Genomic DNA, 15,297 nt, shown 5'->3' with positions numbered 1-15,297 from the left:
TTATTTGCTGCGTAAGCACCCCAGACTGAAAGAGATGACCTTCCACATTACCAACTCCTTTGTGAATAGGGCTGCAATCTCTGTGACAGCTAAAACCTGACTGATAGTACATTGATTCAAAACAGCAAAATACATGCCCCATGATTATACTTGTACTTCAAGAGCAGGGCACTCCAAGGTTTAAATAACCTAGCCATTGCTTCCTGCGGTTTCACATTTCATCTTTAAGCTTCTAGGCTTTCTTCAAGGCAGGAGGTTCCCAAAGATTGCTGCACTTATGCCAACTTGTAACTTCCTACTCCCCGCCTCAACCCCAAATTCAGTTCCCCTGACCCTGCAGATGTTGTTATTCAACTAGGTGATGTTTGCTTTCACTGTTTCTTTCAAGCACACTTGGTGGTATAAGACTGTGCAAAGTGAAGCAAACAAGGTCGTTTTGTGTAAGATAGAGAGGTGAGGCCTCACTGTGTGAAAGGGAGAAGTGGCAGTTTCTGAAAGTCATGTCTTTACAGTACTGCACTCTGGGACCACGGGACCAGGTGTCCACCTACCATGGATCTGGGGGAACATACTCTGTGAAAGAAGCAGGTGTCCACAGCCCAGAAGAAAAGATTGACGAGTTTTTATTTATTCAAAGGGACATTTCCAGGTGCATAAAGAAGCCACAAGTTAGTGTTGTTAAAAAAAAAAAAATCAAACATCTGCTAATCAAGTGATGCATTTAATGAAAACCACCTAAGATAGTAAAGGAGACATGAGCTAACTGCAGAGAATTTCTGTTGTAGAAGACCTCCCCTCCACTACCACGCTGGACACCACTGCACAGCAAGTCATGGCCAGTGAAGCAGCGGAGCTGGAGGTGAGGAAGCTCATTGGCCAGATGCACTGAACTCAACGAGGCACGTGGAGATGAGGAACTTGCAGATGTAATATCCCACTTAGATGGATGTGGTTTGGAACCCGTGCTTTGCTGCAAGGGCTAGTTACCCTAGGGCAAGTTATCCAATATCCCCCAAGCAGCCTCATTTGGATCATGTCTGGTTAGACCCTCCTTATCCCAAAAGCAAAAACCAAACCAAAACAAACAAACAAAAAACTCTCCCTGAAGACAATTAAATCAATCCCTACAGTCTCACTTTCTCTTCCTTCCTTCAACCCTTTTACAAAGGATAATACAGGGGCGACAGTTCTGAGCTCTCAGGAAATAGGGTCTTAGATGCTTTTGGAGGTTGAGAGGCTAGAACGGCAGTCTAGAAATTCCTTTCATCTTATGGCACTGATTTAGTTTAGACTTGATCTCTCCTCCTCTCCCTCCACCCGTGCTCTCTCACCCCCAGACGGACATATTGGCATCAAATAGCTCTAGCTTTCAATCTGTACTGGGATTTGCCAGCAGAAGAGACGTTGGTCGTTGTCATCCGTAAGTTCCCACTCCACCACCAGTTTTATCTGGAGAAAGAGAAAAAGAATTGGGAAAAATGAAACTAGAACCTCACCTCAATCCAGAATGGGTTTAACTATGAATCCTAAATGTAAATTGTAACAAACTGCCTAATTCCTCATCCTTTTCTTCAAGTCATGCCACCATGAAGGCTGCTTGGGATGTGGGCACAGCCCGTGTCCTTTAGCTTAGAAGGGCAAACCAAGTTACACCTAGGATTTGGTGTTAGCAGTTAGCTTCTCAAATACAATTTCTAAAGCATTTTTTCCCTCTGAGATCAATGGTACATAAATGAAGCCAGGACTTCCCTGGTGGCGCAGTGGTTAAGAATCTGTCTGCCAATGCAGGGGACACAGGTTTGAGCTCTGGATGGGGAAGATCCCACATGCCGCGGAGCAACTAAGCCCGTGTGTCACAACTACTGAGCCTGTGCTCTAGAGCCCGTGAGCCACAACTACTGAACCCCGTGTGCCTAGAGCCCATGCTTCACAACAAGAGAAGCTACCGCAGTGAGAAGCCCGCACACCACAACGAAGAGTAGCCCCTGCTCGCTCAACTAGAGAAAGTCCACACGCAGCAAAGAAGACCCAACGCAGCCAAAATAAATAAATGAATGAATTAATTAATTAAAAAAAAATAAAGCCATCCATGAAAAATAATTTTACATTTAAACAATTTCACATGCATTTTGACAACCTGATCCAGCTTTTTCCAACTTTAACTATGAAGTATGAAGAGTAAAAAGTTAGATTCCTAGGTCTCAGGAAACTTACTTGTTAGTTGGAAAATGAAATGTCAAAGCACAAAGGATGTTCAAAGAAGTTTAGGGTTGTATGAATACTTTCAGGGACAATGACCTTTGTGGCAATATAGTTTTGATTAATGCCCTTAAACTGTTTTTGTTTTGTTTTGTTTTTTTGCGGTATGCAGGCCTCTCACTGTTGTGGCCTCTCCCATTGCGGAGCACAGGCTCCGGATGCGCAGGCCCAGCGGCCATGGCTCACAGGCCCAGCCGCTCCGCGGCATGTGGGATCTTCCCAGACCGGGGCACGAACCCGTGACCCCTGCATCGGCAGGCGGACTCTCAACCACTGCGCCACCAGGGAAGCCCAAACTGTTTTTTCTTTCTTCAATAATATACCCCCTTAGAGATCTCTGCCTTGACTTGTTAACACTCATACTATGAGCTCTCTCTTCTAATTCTTAATAAGGCACTGGCACTCTGCCAGTCCTTTCTTAAGCTTACTTGCTTTTAGTTACAACCTCTCTTTTGTACTCAAAATGTTTCTTCAGAATGCAACATTTGAGTGACAGTGATACCCAGCTTCTTGAAACTTGTTTGATAAATTTTTCAAGACTAGTACACATCAACTACTGTTTCACTTAGTGCACACATTAACATAGTTTAAGCTGGTTTTCAAATGAAATGTCACTTAAGCTGCGTGGCATGGCAAAACCAACAAAAACAACAACCAACAAACAAAAAACAAATGAAATGTCACTTAACAATAGCTACCATATATTAAGTGCCTACTCGGTATCAGGCCCTAACTAGACACTCTAAGTTATTGAGGCTCAGATATGCCCATGATTACCTGGCTGCTCTGCAAATTAATCTACAAATCTCTTCCTGACCTTTAGGGTCTCTGATACCGCTTAAGCACAGACTCCCTATATTTGAGTCTTTTTAGAATGTCCTTTAATTACTTGCTGTTTCTAGGAAATAAATGGCCAGATTGCTCCTGGTTCTACTTGATCGCCTTTTAAGAAACACAGCTCTAAGGACTTCCCTGGTGGCGAGTGGTTGAGAGTCCGCCTGCCGATGCAGGGGACGCGGGTTCGAGCCCTGGTCCGGGAAGATCCCACATGCCGTGGAGCGGCTGGGCCCGGGCGCTACAACTACTGAGTCCACGTGCCACAGCTGCTGAGGCCTGTGCGCCTAGAGCCCATGCTCCGCAACGGGAGAGGCCACTGCAGGGAGAAGCTGCGCACCTTAGCGAAGAGCAGCCCCTGCTTGCCACAACTGGAGAAGGCCCGTGCACAGCAACAAAAAAAACCCAACGCAGCCAAAAATTAAATAAATTTTTAAAAAAAACAACAAAGAAATACAGCTCTTTTTCTTCATGGAAAAAAAGTAATCCCTTTACTTCCTCCATTCTTATCAAGATTCATATTGTTAACACAGGCTCATTCCAGCAGGCTCTATCTCACAAGTGTTTGGTAGAAAAAGAAGTAGGTACAGCAGGGCGAGTCAGAGGTGAAGGTTGGGGGTGGTGGTGGTGGCGGAGGAGAGAAAGCAGAGGAAAAAGCCACCGCTCTGCTACGGACCTAGTAAATTACTGCTTTCTTGTTAAGAGATTAATGGAGAAACCAAGTTTTTCTGATGACAATGCTCTGACTACTTGAAATCTTGAACTATTTGGTACCTAGCTAAAATCTTATAACATTGCACAGGTTTTGGAATCACGAGACCTGGGTCTCAATCTAGGCTGTAATTCTTGGCAGAATGGACTCTGTTCATATTGCATAGCATTGGAGGCTAACATCTCTTCATCTGTAAAATGGGGATAGTATGACCTCTACACAGGTGGTCACAAGAATCCAGTGAAATACTGTATATAAAAAAGGCATCGTTAGGCCCAGGCTGACCATTAAGCAAGAGACAAAGAAAAAAGGGACACAGTGAAAACTCTCCACCCCAGCTCAAGATTCCTACACTCCTTTCTCCCAGGTGTCCAACTCTTCCTCATAGAGATAAAGGATTCTTATTCTAATCTTTTCTTCCTGCCCCCTCTCCTCATATTTCCAATCTAGTCACAGGACCTTTGGTGTCCTCAACTACAATGTCACTTACAGAGGGGTATTCACTCTTCACCGGTAGTTTATTCAAGTAGCTATAGGTCTTGTCTTTTTCAATGGGGCAGCTGATTCCACTCTTACAACCGTCAGGCTCAGGAATAGGAAAGGGAATTGCGACGCCCATCACAATGCCATGCACCACGGCTTTGCTACTTTGAGACTGAGTGCCTAAGAGAAAAAAAAAGAGAATAAGATGGTGATGGAAACAGCCTATTTCCAAACTGTAAATAAAAAATTCAGACATATTCTCAAGCAACGGCACTGCTGGGATAGCAAACCAAATTCTGTACCTCTTAATTCCTAGGGTCTATTTCTCTTTGGAGTTATACTTAGTACCTCCGTGAATGCTATACAGTAAGCATTCACTCTGAAACTTGAAAAACTACTGAATTATACAAAAAAAAAAAAAGCAGTCAGTGGGGGCTGTTTTTTTTGCTGTTGACCCCACCTTGCTCTTCACTGCCTTCATAGTTTCTCAGGAGAATCAGAGCCACCTGGATGGATAAATAACTTTATCGAACAAGCTAACTGATTTTTGGTGGTAAACTTTCTGTTTACTATTTACATCAGGTTCTGTCAAAGTGTATTGCGTATCTTAAAGGGTTTGGGGAGACTGGTCTCTGAATTCTCAAATACCCTGTCCAAAGGATTCCGATAGAAATTAAGAATAAAATGGAAGACAATATGGAAAGAGGGAACAGGAGTCTCCTTAGAAATGCCACGGGCTGTAACAGCAGTGAAAGCGGTAACCCTTTAGAAACTGGGTAAAAGAAAGAGGAACATTTCTTGCTAACCTCTACCCTCCATATTGCAAGTTGGGCAGAGGAATAAATATACTAAAATTAGGGCAACTGGAGTTATGCACTATTAGGTTTTTCTGGAGATCCAGAGCATTGGCTCTGCTTCTTTCTTTCTGTCTGGGTTGGGAATTACTTTTGTTTAGAAGGTATTTTTTTGGTTTGGAACACTAGAGGGGACAGCGTATTGTCCAGGAGAGAGAACAACTCTAGGACTTAAGAGCTGTCTTTAGGCTTACAAACAAGAGATGACAGAAATCTCAAAGTTCCTAATTAGTCTGTCTAGTCTAGTTCCATAGGATAGAAAATGAGGGAAAGATTCAAGGTAGATGCTCTTTCTAGAAACAGAGATTTTCACATTGTCTAGATTCCTGGGAATCTGAAGGAAATGAATGTGGTACCAGAAAGAAACAAGTTCCAATAACATGCCTTCAAGTTGAAGAAGAAAGCTTCTTGATTGTTTCTTGGGTCACCAGTGAGTTCCCCAAACCTTACAGAGGCTAAATATTAATTGTTCCTATATTTTCAGGCAGAAAATAGACTTAACAGCCAGAAGATATATTGCTTGAAATAACACTTTGGAGGCGTTCCAGAGTCTACAGGGTTGGGGTCTGTACTAACACTCTGCAGTCAGTAGCTAAACAGAGTTGACACTCCCATGAAATGTGAACCAAAAATAGGGCACGGAGAAGCCAAGCTGTCTTCTTTGACCTGTGAAAACATGGAAATCCCCCTGTTTGCTCGAAGGGAGTCTGGCAACTATGGATTCTGAGAAACAGGCATATGGGAACCCAGTATGAGAAGGAAGCATAGTGAGTCCAAGCTTTGCCCATTGAGAGGGAGGTCACAGAATTCCTGACTGCAATTCCCCTCCCTCATATTCCCACAATTATTCCAATACTTGAGATTGATGTTACGCTTTAAGATGAATTTGAAGGTAAGAGCCACTTTTACTCACTACTGGTGAATGTGACATTGACACTGTAAGACTGTCCTTTGTGCAGTTGGCAGGGTTCGGTGGAGCACGGGTTCACATTCACTTCCTTTATAACTCCGACCCCAGAACCTGCAAAAGAAGAAAAATTTATTGAAATGGGTGGGAAAACAAACCTCCTAGGCTGTCTCTTACCTAACGGGAAGGTGCTCTGCCTTCCCAATGGGGGCGAGTTCTTTCTCCGACCATCCGTGGTCCCCGGGAAACTGTTCACATTTGACAGGCGAAAGGGAATTAAAGAAATTATTGAGTATATCTAGTCAGCTCCCCTGCTCTATATCCTGGGAGGGCTATTCCAGGGGAAATCATCCCCACCCTTCCTTCCATCCTGACACAGGATTTTAAAGCAGCACACTCGGCATAAGCGATGGCTCAGGTTGCACCGCTACTGTTTCCATTTGGAATCTTGAGACTGGCTGCTCCCTAACTGCCTTTCCCTACCATCTTTCAATCCTGTCCTGGTAGCTCTCCAAATCAGTGGTCTCTGAGCTTTGTACACTCCTACCGATGAGAACAATCTTAAGCATGCATCTGTAGTACACTCTACTCTGGAACCTGTGTTCTTCAAAATAAGTGTCTTTGAGGCAGGGTGTGTGTCCTTTTTTTTCAGTCTAAACAAGGACAAAAATACCTTGACCAAAAAAGGTTAAGTACAAATCTTTAAGAATCTCCTTACTTCATCCAGGCCCCTGAAACCAGACAGCTGAATGGGAGAGAACGCAAGTAAACGACAGGGTAAGCCTAAGCTCCGCCACTCATATACCACTGCTGACAGCTAGACTCTGGGATCCGACACCTGGCTTTGAAATCTCACTGGCTCCATTACTTACTATGGAACCTTAAGGCAAGATACTTAGCCTCTCTGGGGGCTAATAATGGTACCTACCTCATAGGGTAGGTGAGCTAATACACATATAGCTCTGAAATAAGTGCTTGGAACATAGTAATGCTATATAGGTATTCACTGTTACTATCATATTGGGATTTAGTCCATGAATTCAATCTAGAGTAGCTGCTCCTGGGTGGGTTAGCAAGTTTCCCTTTCATACAAAGGGTGAGCCTCTCACCTCAAATTTACTTTGTGGGTAGAAATTATGGATCTAGACAATAGAATGGACTCTGTCTCAAAAGTAGAATGCATGAAGACAGAAAGGAAAAGGCAGGTTGAGAGCACATTATCTGCCTGCTCTTGGGTGGAAGAGTTGCATCGTATTGACTAACACTGCTTCAGCTAGGTCTGTAAATCATACTTAGCAGTTCCCTATCACCAACTTGCTTCTCCATCATGGCAAAGTTCTCAAACAATAAATACAAGATTCTCTTCTTTAAGCACTCTCTTCCACTCTGTCCTATCGTCTATGGCCAGGAAAGAAAATATCTGGAATTTTAGTCAACAACTTATTGAAAATCAGTGCTTATGCTGAACTTCTAGTTTCAACTTCTAGTTTCTTTCAAGGCTGGGTCACATGATCTAGTAGGAACTGAGTAGAGGGCAGTACTTGTAGCTCCTTCATCCAGTTTTATTATTGCTGACAAGACGTTCCTGGACTTCCAGTGTCAATAGAGCAAACTTCTCAGTCCTAACCTGCAAAAATTGCAAAACTAGTTCGCTTGGCCCCATTTCTCACTTGAGGAAATACCACTTCAGGGAAAGGGGGCATAGAGTGGGACTCAAAAAACCTTTTGATGTGGGCACTGAAGTTTTTACACTGTATTTCCCAATTCAAAAGTAAATTGAAAGTCTGTAACTGAAACTCTCCTTCCCTTAAGAGGTTTTTGCCATAGGTCTAACACCTGCTTTATTCACATGAGCAGAACAATGTCAGGATTTAGTTTCCTTAGTTGTTTTTCTTTTTTTAATTTTTAATTTTTTTGGCCGTGCCGCGGCTTGCAGGATCTTAGTTTCCTGACCAGGGATGAAACCCCTGCCCCCTGCAGTATAAGCGGGGAGCCCTAACCACTGGACAGAACAGGCGAGTCCCTCCCACCTTTTTTTTAATGTTAATGTTACTGTTGAAACCCAAAGTGACTCACAAACACCCACTAGTTTCCTACTGCTTACTAGGAACCTGGTTCCTTACTGCTGTAAGAACTTGAGCAAGTACCTTAATGTGCCTGTTTCCTCATCTGTAAAATAGATTGTGAGAGTTGAGTGACAATAAAGTTAACAGTGTCTTCATCCAAATGTTGGCCACTAAGTTTAGTGGAGAGAAAGGCAGTAATTTGAGGTGATAATAGGATCTTTCAAATGCCAGTCTCCTAGTTCAGTGGAACCGCATTTGTTAGGTATAAACAGGCCAGCAATTTTTATTCCTTAATCACTCCTGTCTCCTAGCCCCCAACTTTGTTTTTGCCTCAACATGAATTTTGGAGATATAGTGGAAAGAGTATTTCTTCCCTCATTTACTTTTCCAACAAATATTTATTAAGCAGTTACTATTACCTGGGCACTGGATATGAAGGAGCAAATTTATTCTGGTTGCCATTCTGCTGTGTGACTGGGTAAGTAACCTAACATCTCTGGAATTCAATGATTGACTATAGGATCTCCAAGCTTCCTTCCAGCTCATAAATTTTATAAAATCAGTTTCATGCCTCTTTCATTTATTATTACACCTCTCCACTTCAGAAAAGTTCTGCTCAAACAATTTGATAGACTTGACTGAAGGAGCTCACAATTTCTACCCCCTGTTGTGCTTCTCAACAAAGATTCCAACCATAACTGCATGACAGGGTTATGCATCACAAGTTGTGACCAGCAACATGAGTTTTATAAATGAGAGGAAAACTGGTAAGAATCACAAAATTCCATAGCCCAAAGGACGCCCTAACGGAATAACTCATGAAAAGGAGAACTGACTTTCCACTTATCAGCAAAACGGAAATTTAAAAAAGCAAAAGGAGTGGAGAGGCAGAGGACATCCAAGGCACAAGGCATAAATAAAAAGCAGTTTTGCGCCGCACCCCTTACGCCCAACGCTGCACATGGACCTTCGGTTGTTTGCCCTACAATCTTTAGGAAACTTCAGCAAAAGGCCCACCTCCAGGAATGTGCTGGGATCCCAAACACGCGTTCCAAGGAAGGAGAAAAGTTGTGAGTGGTCGGGTTTCATCCAGGCCAGCACCCTGTCCCCTACCCCAACCCACTCCAGCCCACTCCACGAGGGGTCCGAGGCTGAGCCTGGCGGCCCGGGGGACCCACCCAACCTAGCTCGGAGATCTTAGCACCGGGTTCTGTCGGGGTCTCCCCGCAGAGGGTGCGGGAACCTCAGGCTGGCCCCGGGGCTCACCGCAGTCCTTGAAATGCACCGGCTCGGCCAGGGCGGAGGCGCTGAGTGCCAGGAACAGGAACGCGGCGCCCAAGAAACGCATCGCAGCTGAGATTACAAGCTCAAGGAACGAAGAACTAGATTCCGCGGTCACAAGATAAACCTTCAGGGGCGGGCCGGGGGAGGAGTCCAGTCAGGCGACCGGTCACCAGCAACCGGGTCCGAGGCCTACCCGCGCCCCGCCCCCGGCTCCAGGGAGCCAGACACAGGGTCCCAGACATTCGCAAACCCCGCCCATCCGGTCCGCTTTGCTGCCGGGCCAGCTGGCTTTCACCTCCCTCCGGCCCAGCTCCTCTCTCCAATGCTCCGTCCGGGCTTTGTGGGTGAGTCCCACAAATGCTTCCGCAACGGGAGCATTTCTAGCCAATCAAATCCCCCCTCCTCCTGCACCACCCAATAGGTGTGCTCAGAGGCGGGGTCTCTGTGGATCCCGCTTCCCGAGGCCCAGACGCAGAAGGGGATTGGGACAATGCGAGGGGCGGTGCTTGTGGAAGAAAATGGCGGCCGTCAGAGGGTTGAGTCTAAGCGCTGTGGCCCTGAGAGCAGTCACTCTCTGGCCAGGGGGCAGGTACCAAGCCTAGAAAAGCACCTGGGAAGGGTGTTTGGTTCTGCGCGTCCAGGACTAAAGGGAAACTAAGGCTCGCGGGGGAGGTGAAGGTTTGGCGTGAGGCTGTCCAGGTGGAGGGACTTCAGGTTTGGCTTGAGGCTGTCCAGGTGGAGGGCGCCAGGTGCCTCTCTGCTCCCAGGCTCACCCTCCCCCCTTGCACAGCAGGCTCCTCGCGGCCTCCCGCGGACCTCGGGCGCTTCGGGAACTGTCGTCCTCCAGCCCCGAAGCTGGCGAAGGGCAGATCCACCTCACCGACAGCTGCGTCCAGGTAAGAGGCCGGACGCGGGGCAGCGGTGGCGGGCGAGGGCTGGGAGTGGGGGGATCTCCCCTTGGCCCACCTTTCTCTCTCCCCTTGCCTGGCATTCTTGACCCCCCTTCCTGCATTTCAGAGGCTTCTGGAAATCACCGAAGGGTCAGAATTCCTCAGGCTGGAGGTGGAGGGAGGTGGATGCTCCGGATTCCAGTACAAATTTTCACTGGATACAGTTATCAACCCCGACGACAGGCAAGGAGAAAGGAGTGGGTTCCCGGAGAATGTGCAGGAGGGATAAAAGTGTCTCCAGTTTAAGGTGCACTTTTATTCCACATTTAAAACGTTTGCTAAGGATAATTTAACATCACCCTTCTCACACAGTGGGGATACAGTAAAGATTTGTTGTCTTGATTCAAAATAACTAAGTCATAGGAGGAAAACTGGCCCGTCTAGGTGCATAGGGTAGTTGGTAGAGGGTCAGGCTGGACTAGAAAGATTCCAGGCTTAAACCTCTAAACATTTCCTAGTATTCATTCTATTGAATCTTTTTGCCTCAGAGAAGATCAGCACCTGTTAGAGGTAATAAGGGAAGCTTCCTCTGTATTTCAGAAAACAGAGGATGTGCATCTCTGGGCTCAGAGGGTGTTATGTTTTTGGTGTGTATGATATACATTAATGCCTTCCTCCCATCTTTTCAGGGTATTTGAACAGGGTGGGGCAAGAGTGGTGGTTGACTCTGATAGCTTGGCCTTCGTGAAAGGGGCCCATGTGGACTTCAGCCAAGAACTGATCCGAAGCTCATTTCAAGTGTTGAACAATCCTCAAGCACAGCAAGGCTGCTCCTGTGGGTCATCCTTCTCTGTCAAACTTTGATGTGATGACAGGTGACCCAGAGATGACCATCATCTGTACGGATTTGAGGAACCTGGGATTAGAAGAATTCTAGAGGTTTCCTTCCAATCCTGTCCCTCTCACAGTTTCATTTCCCTCGATCCAGGAATGCTGTGTTTCACCACTATTTATTTTCAGAATGTGAAGCTTTTTCTCTTGAGTTAATTTCTCCCTCACAGTTGTAAGGCCAAGCCTGTAGATGCTATTACGTAAGATTTAGTAACTTGTCGAAACCAATATCCTCTGTAGAGCCTCCAAGGTTCCAGAATTTGGAATTCTCTGGCCTTCAGAGCTACTTGTACATAGGTGTATAGCTGTGTGTAAAAGCTTCATTTTAAAGAAAGTCCTTAATTACTTGTGTTGTGGATCAGGGTCATAGATTGGGTGGGTTGAACACTGGTTACTAGGCCAGAGAGGATGAAAAAGGCAAATGAAATGTTATCTTTTTCATTTCATCCTTCCTGAATGTGCTAGTTGACTTACCCTTATTTTCTATGCAGCCCATTCTCTGCTTCCCATTTGTTACAGCAGATACATTTTCCTCTGATACTCATGAATCTGCTAGATTCACAAAACCAATTGCCCATCACCCAGAAAACTTGGACCTAAACCTCACTGATACTTGAATTGTTTGAAAAATAGCCTCATACTCCATATTCACACAGACATTTTAAGCTTCTTTGATCCTTTAGTGACTGAATCTTTTTAGAATATGTTGCTTCACTTACCTTATGGTGTAAAATGTTTCTGATCTCATTGCATAGCAGGAAGTGGTCCCTTTGTTGGCACAGATAATAGATACTTGGGGATTTTTTTTTTTTTTTTTAGTTTGGACTACCAGATAAAATGCAGGATGCCCATTTAAATATGAATTTCAGATAAATAGCAAATAATTTTTAGTATAAGTGTGTCTCAGTGAATACTAGAAATTATTTGTTGCTTATCTGAGATTCAAATTTCACCGGGTATCCTGTATATTTACTTGTTAAACTTGGTAACCTTACTTTAGAGTCACTGAAAGAAGAGCTTTTTAGCCACAAATTCCAATAAATTTTAAAGTACTTGTTTGGTAAAGCACTTAAATAAGCTGGTGTGTGTGCGACGGAGCTGGGGCAGCCAGAACTGCCTGGACAGACAACTAAAAAAAGATAAAAACACCACCACCATGACAAATGATTAATGAATGCTAATGCTGGGGAAACCACAACCAAGTTGATTCTGTAAGGATTATTGGTTAAACCCATCTTTTCCTCGAGAGCCTAAAAGTTCATGTTGGCAAATCTTGCATTTCTGGACTGGATTGAAATTTTTCTAGACTGGATTGGAATTGAGGTCATTCAATAAAGAATTTACCATTAGAAAAATAGAAATACAGAATTTAGAGACAAAATAGCTGAGACGGAAACTTCATACTTACATTTTCAATATGGGAAAACCTAGGACTTAGAGAAAACAAACCTATCGTGTGTGCAGTCTGTACAAAGATGAAAGAAAGGGACACTCAGAAACCTGAGCAGTTTTTTTTTTAGCAGATACCCATGGAAGGGGGCACAAAGCAGCATACTGTGGAAGTGTCTGTGTGTAACTTTACTAAGCCATTGAAAGTTGCTGCCAATACCTGGGCCTAATAAGATTTTCAGCTCAGACTAAGGCCTTTCATCCTCGTTAGAGATTTTGTTACATTTTAGGTGTTAAACCTCTTCTTCCATGATATTTTTGTGGGTTATTTATTTATATGGTGATCTTAGCACCGGCATAATAGCTTTAGTTCAAAAAACAATTAAATTCCAGTGGTCAGTTAGGTAGGAACAGTGTCTCTTTGATTGACCATGTGTAAATACCTCATATTAATGGAAGAATTGGAATTTTGTGTTTACAAAGGGTAGGTTAGGGAGGAATCACCTTATCGCACTGGAAAAGCTTCATAGGGAAACCTGAGGTCCCCATTGGAGGAGGGCAATGTAGAAATTTTAAGAACACAGGGCAGGGGGAGTTGATAGCATCAAGAGGATAGGGCAGTTGGCTTGGAATAATAGTAAGTGGAGGTAAAATAGGTTTAGGATCTTCTGTAGGCTCTTCTGACCAGATGCCCTCTTCCTGGCAGGCCGTACAAGCCAGCGCACGTTTTCACAAATTTTGCTCACTGTGCAGTTCATTTAGGAAAACGTTACACTCTTCCAGTATCAGCTGGAAGATTTTTTTGCCTCCCTATTACTTTGAGGGGAGGTTATCAAGAGGCTATTTATTGCAGAATTGGTTTTGTTTAACTTCATAAGCTAGTGACTGCTTGGGGCAACATGCCCCACCATTGCCGTAGCCAAACATAATTGTGTAAGGACTGAAGGCACAGGAGCCCTCCCTCTGCTTTATGTGTGAATCTTTATGTTGTTGGCTCAAAAGAGGGGGCTTCTTGGTCAACATCCAGATCTTTCCTTGTTGCGGAATCATACTCTTCAGTTACATGATTGATAGTGACCAGTGGTATATAAACTATAGGTGTCCCACCCACCCTTAGTTTCTTTGGGAATGTTGACCAGTTACAAGGGATTCAGAAGTAAGAGATTAGGAAGGACTACTAAGGTAGGTGTCCAAGAAGATACTCTTCTTTCTCTAACTTTTCTTCTGAGAATTGCGCCCCATTCTTTTGGTCTTTTGTCATAAAGCGTGAGCGGAGGGTCGATATTTGGCAGGAGCATCCTGTACAGAGAAGTGGGCAGCACTGACTGTCATGGGGTAGCCCTCCCGTGAACTCTGGCCCTGAACTGACACCCTGCAGTGGGCAGAGCCTGACACTGTCCCTTGCAACATTATCCTGGCCTTGCGTGTTTGTCTCAAAAGCAGGAAACTCCTCTACTTTTCTAGATATCTTGCATTGATGTTTATGATTGCTCTTTTAAAATCCTTGTTTGCCATTTCTCCACAGAAATGCCGCAGGGCTGTTTAAAGGACGTTTGCTTTAAGAAGTTTTGAAATAATTATCATCTGGCTTTAATTGTAAAATATAGTCAGATAAGTATATAAAGAGAGGGAGCATTTAAGCAGTCTATGTCCAGCAGCTGTATTTAAAAATATTTTATTTTTGAATAGGTAAGACATATGGTACAAAATTCAAAAAGACACAAAAGGGAATACAGTGAAAAGTCTCCCAGTCCTGTGCCCATCCACTCTGTTGCCCTCCCCATCAACTACCCTTGTTTCTAAGAATTTAGCCCGCAGGTACAATTCCGTAGATGTAATGTGAAATAACATATGCACAAGAATGTTCATTACAGCATTATTTTTAATAGCAAAAGATAGGAAACAATGGAAATATCCATTAATAGGGGACTGATTAAATAAATTATGATTTATCCGTTCAGTGGAGACGTATACAGTTATAAAATAGAATGAGACAGCCCTTTATGTGCAAGTATGTATTAAGTAAAAAAGGTGCAGAACGGCATGCCATTTGTGTTTCTAATACAAGGAAGTATGTGTATATGCATGAACTATCGCGGGAAGGGCGAGCAGGAAGGCGAGGGCTGGGAGGAGGAGCGGTGGGAACGGCATTTAAGGAAGTGCACTTCCCGAAGGGTATATTGAGGAATGGTGAGTTCTCTGAAATACAGCGTGTGAGGTGGAGCGGCAAGGATGAGGTTATATCCAATTCTTTTCCCCCTCTGTTTTAGAGAAATAGCAATAGCAGTGTAGGCTTCACTTTGTTGTATAACCTTCCTTTTTCCCTTAATCTATTTTGGAAATCTTACCCAGGCATTTAGAGCCACTTTTTTTTTTCTTATTAGGGCTCCATAGCAATTAATTGCTTCTAACCTTTTGCTATTACAGATAATGCTATAATAAGTAACCTCTTGCATACGTCATTTTTCATTTGGTAAGAATATATCTGAAGGTTAAATTCCGAGAAGTGGAATTACTGATTTAAAGAGTAAGTGCTTTTATAATTTTGAAAGACACTGCCATATTATCCTCTTCAGAAGCAGTGTCAATATATACTCCTCTCAGCTATGTACGTGAGTACCTCTTTCCCCAGGTGCTTGCCAACTAGGAGTTTTAACAAACTTAAATCTTTGCCAATCTGACAGTTTAAAAAAGTGTCTCAGTGTAGTTTTAACTTGTATTTCTTTTT

At 43.9% G+C, this 15,297-nt stretch overlaps 2 protein-coding genes across 3 annotated transcripts; one reads left to right on the top strand and one right to left on the bottom strand.

The window, feature by feature from the left end:
- Positions 1-606: 606 nt before the first annotated feature.
- NPC2 (NPC intracellular cholesterol transporter 2) lies at positions 607-9,734 on the bottom strand. Its single transcript, XM_082648005.1, has 4 exons — positions 9,382-9,734; positions 6,056-6,163; positions 4,296-4,468; positions 607-1,449 (listed from the first exon to the last, which is right to left on the bottom strand). Exons 1-4 carry the CDS (start codon positions 9,461-9,463, stop codon positions 1,363-1,365), a joined length of 450 nt encoding a protein of 149 aa, XP_082504131.1. The 5' UTR covers positions 9,464-9,734; the 3' UTR covers positions 607-1,362.
- Positions 9,735-9,903: 169 nt separating this feature from the next.
- ISCA2 (iron-sulfur cluster assembly 2) lies at positions 9,904-11,164 on the top strand (the record flags this gene model as incomplete). 2 transcript variants are annotated; one of them, XM_082647335.1, is made up of 4 exons in its annotated part: positions 9,904-9,988; positions 10,190-10,295; positions 10,417-10,532; positions 10,979-11,164. In XM_082647335.1, 4 exons carry the CDS (start codon positions 9,918-9,920, stop codon positions 11,151-11,153), a joined length of 468 nt encoding a protein of 155 aa, XP_082503461.1. In that variant the 3' UTR covers positions 11,154-11,164. The 2 variants fall into 2 exon arrangements, with proteins under 2 accessions (XP_082503461.1, XP_082503462.1); XM_082647336.1 differs by having other exon boundaries at positions 9,918-9,988; positions 10,193-10,295.
- Positions 11,165-15,297: the final 4,133 nt, after the last annotated feature.

This window comes from Grampus griseus (genome assembly GCF_964374135.1).
Source record: "Grampus griseus genome assembly, chromosome: 2".
NCBI lineage: Eukaryota > Metazoa > Chordata > Mammalia > Artiodactyla > Delphinidae > Grampus > Grampus griseus.
This window is presented reverse-complemented; position numbering and strand designations above follow the sequence as displayed.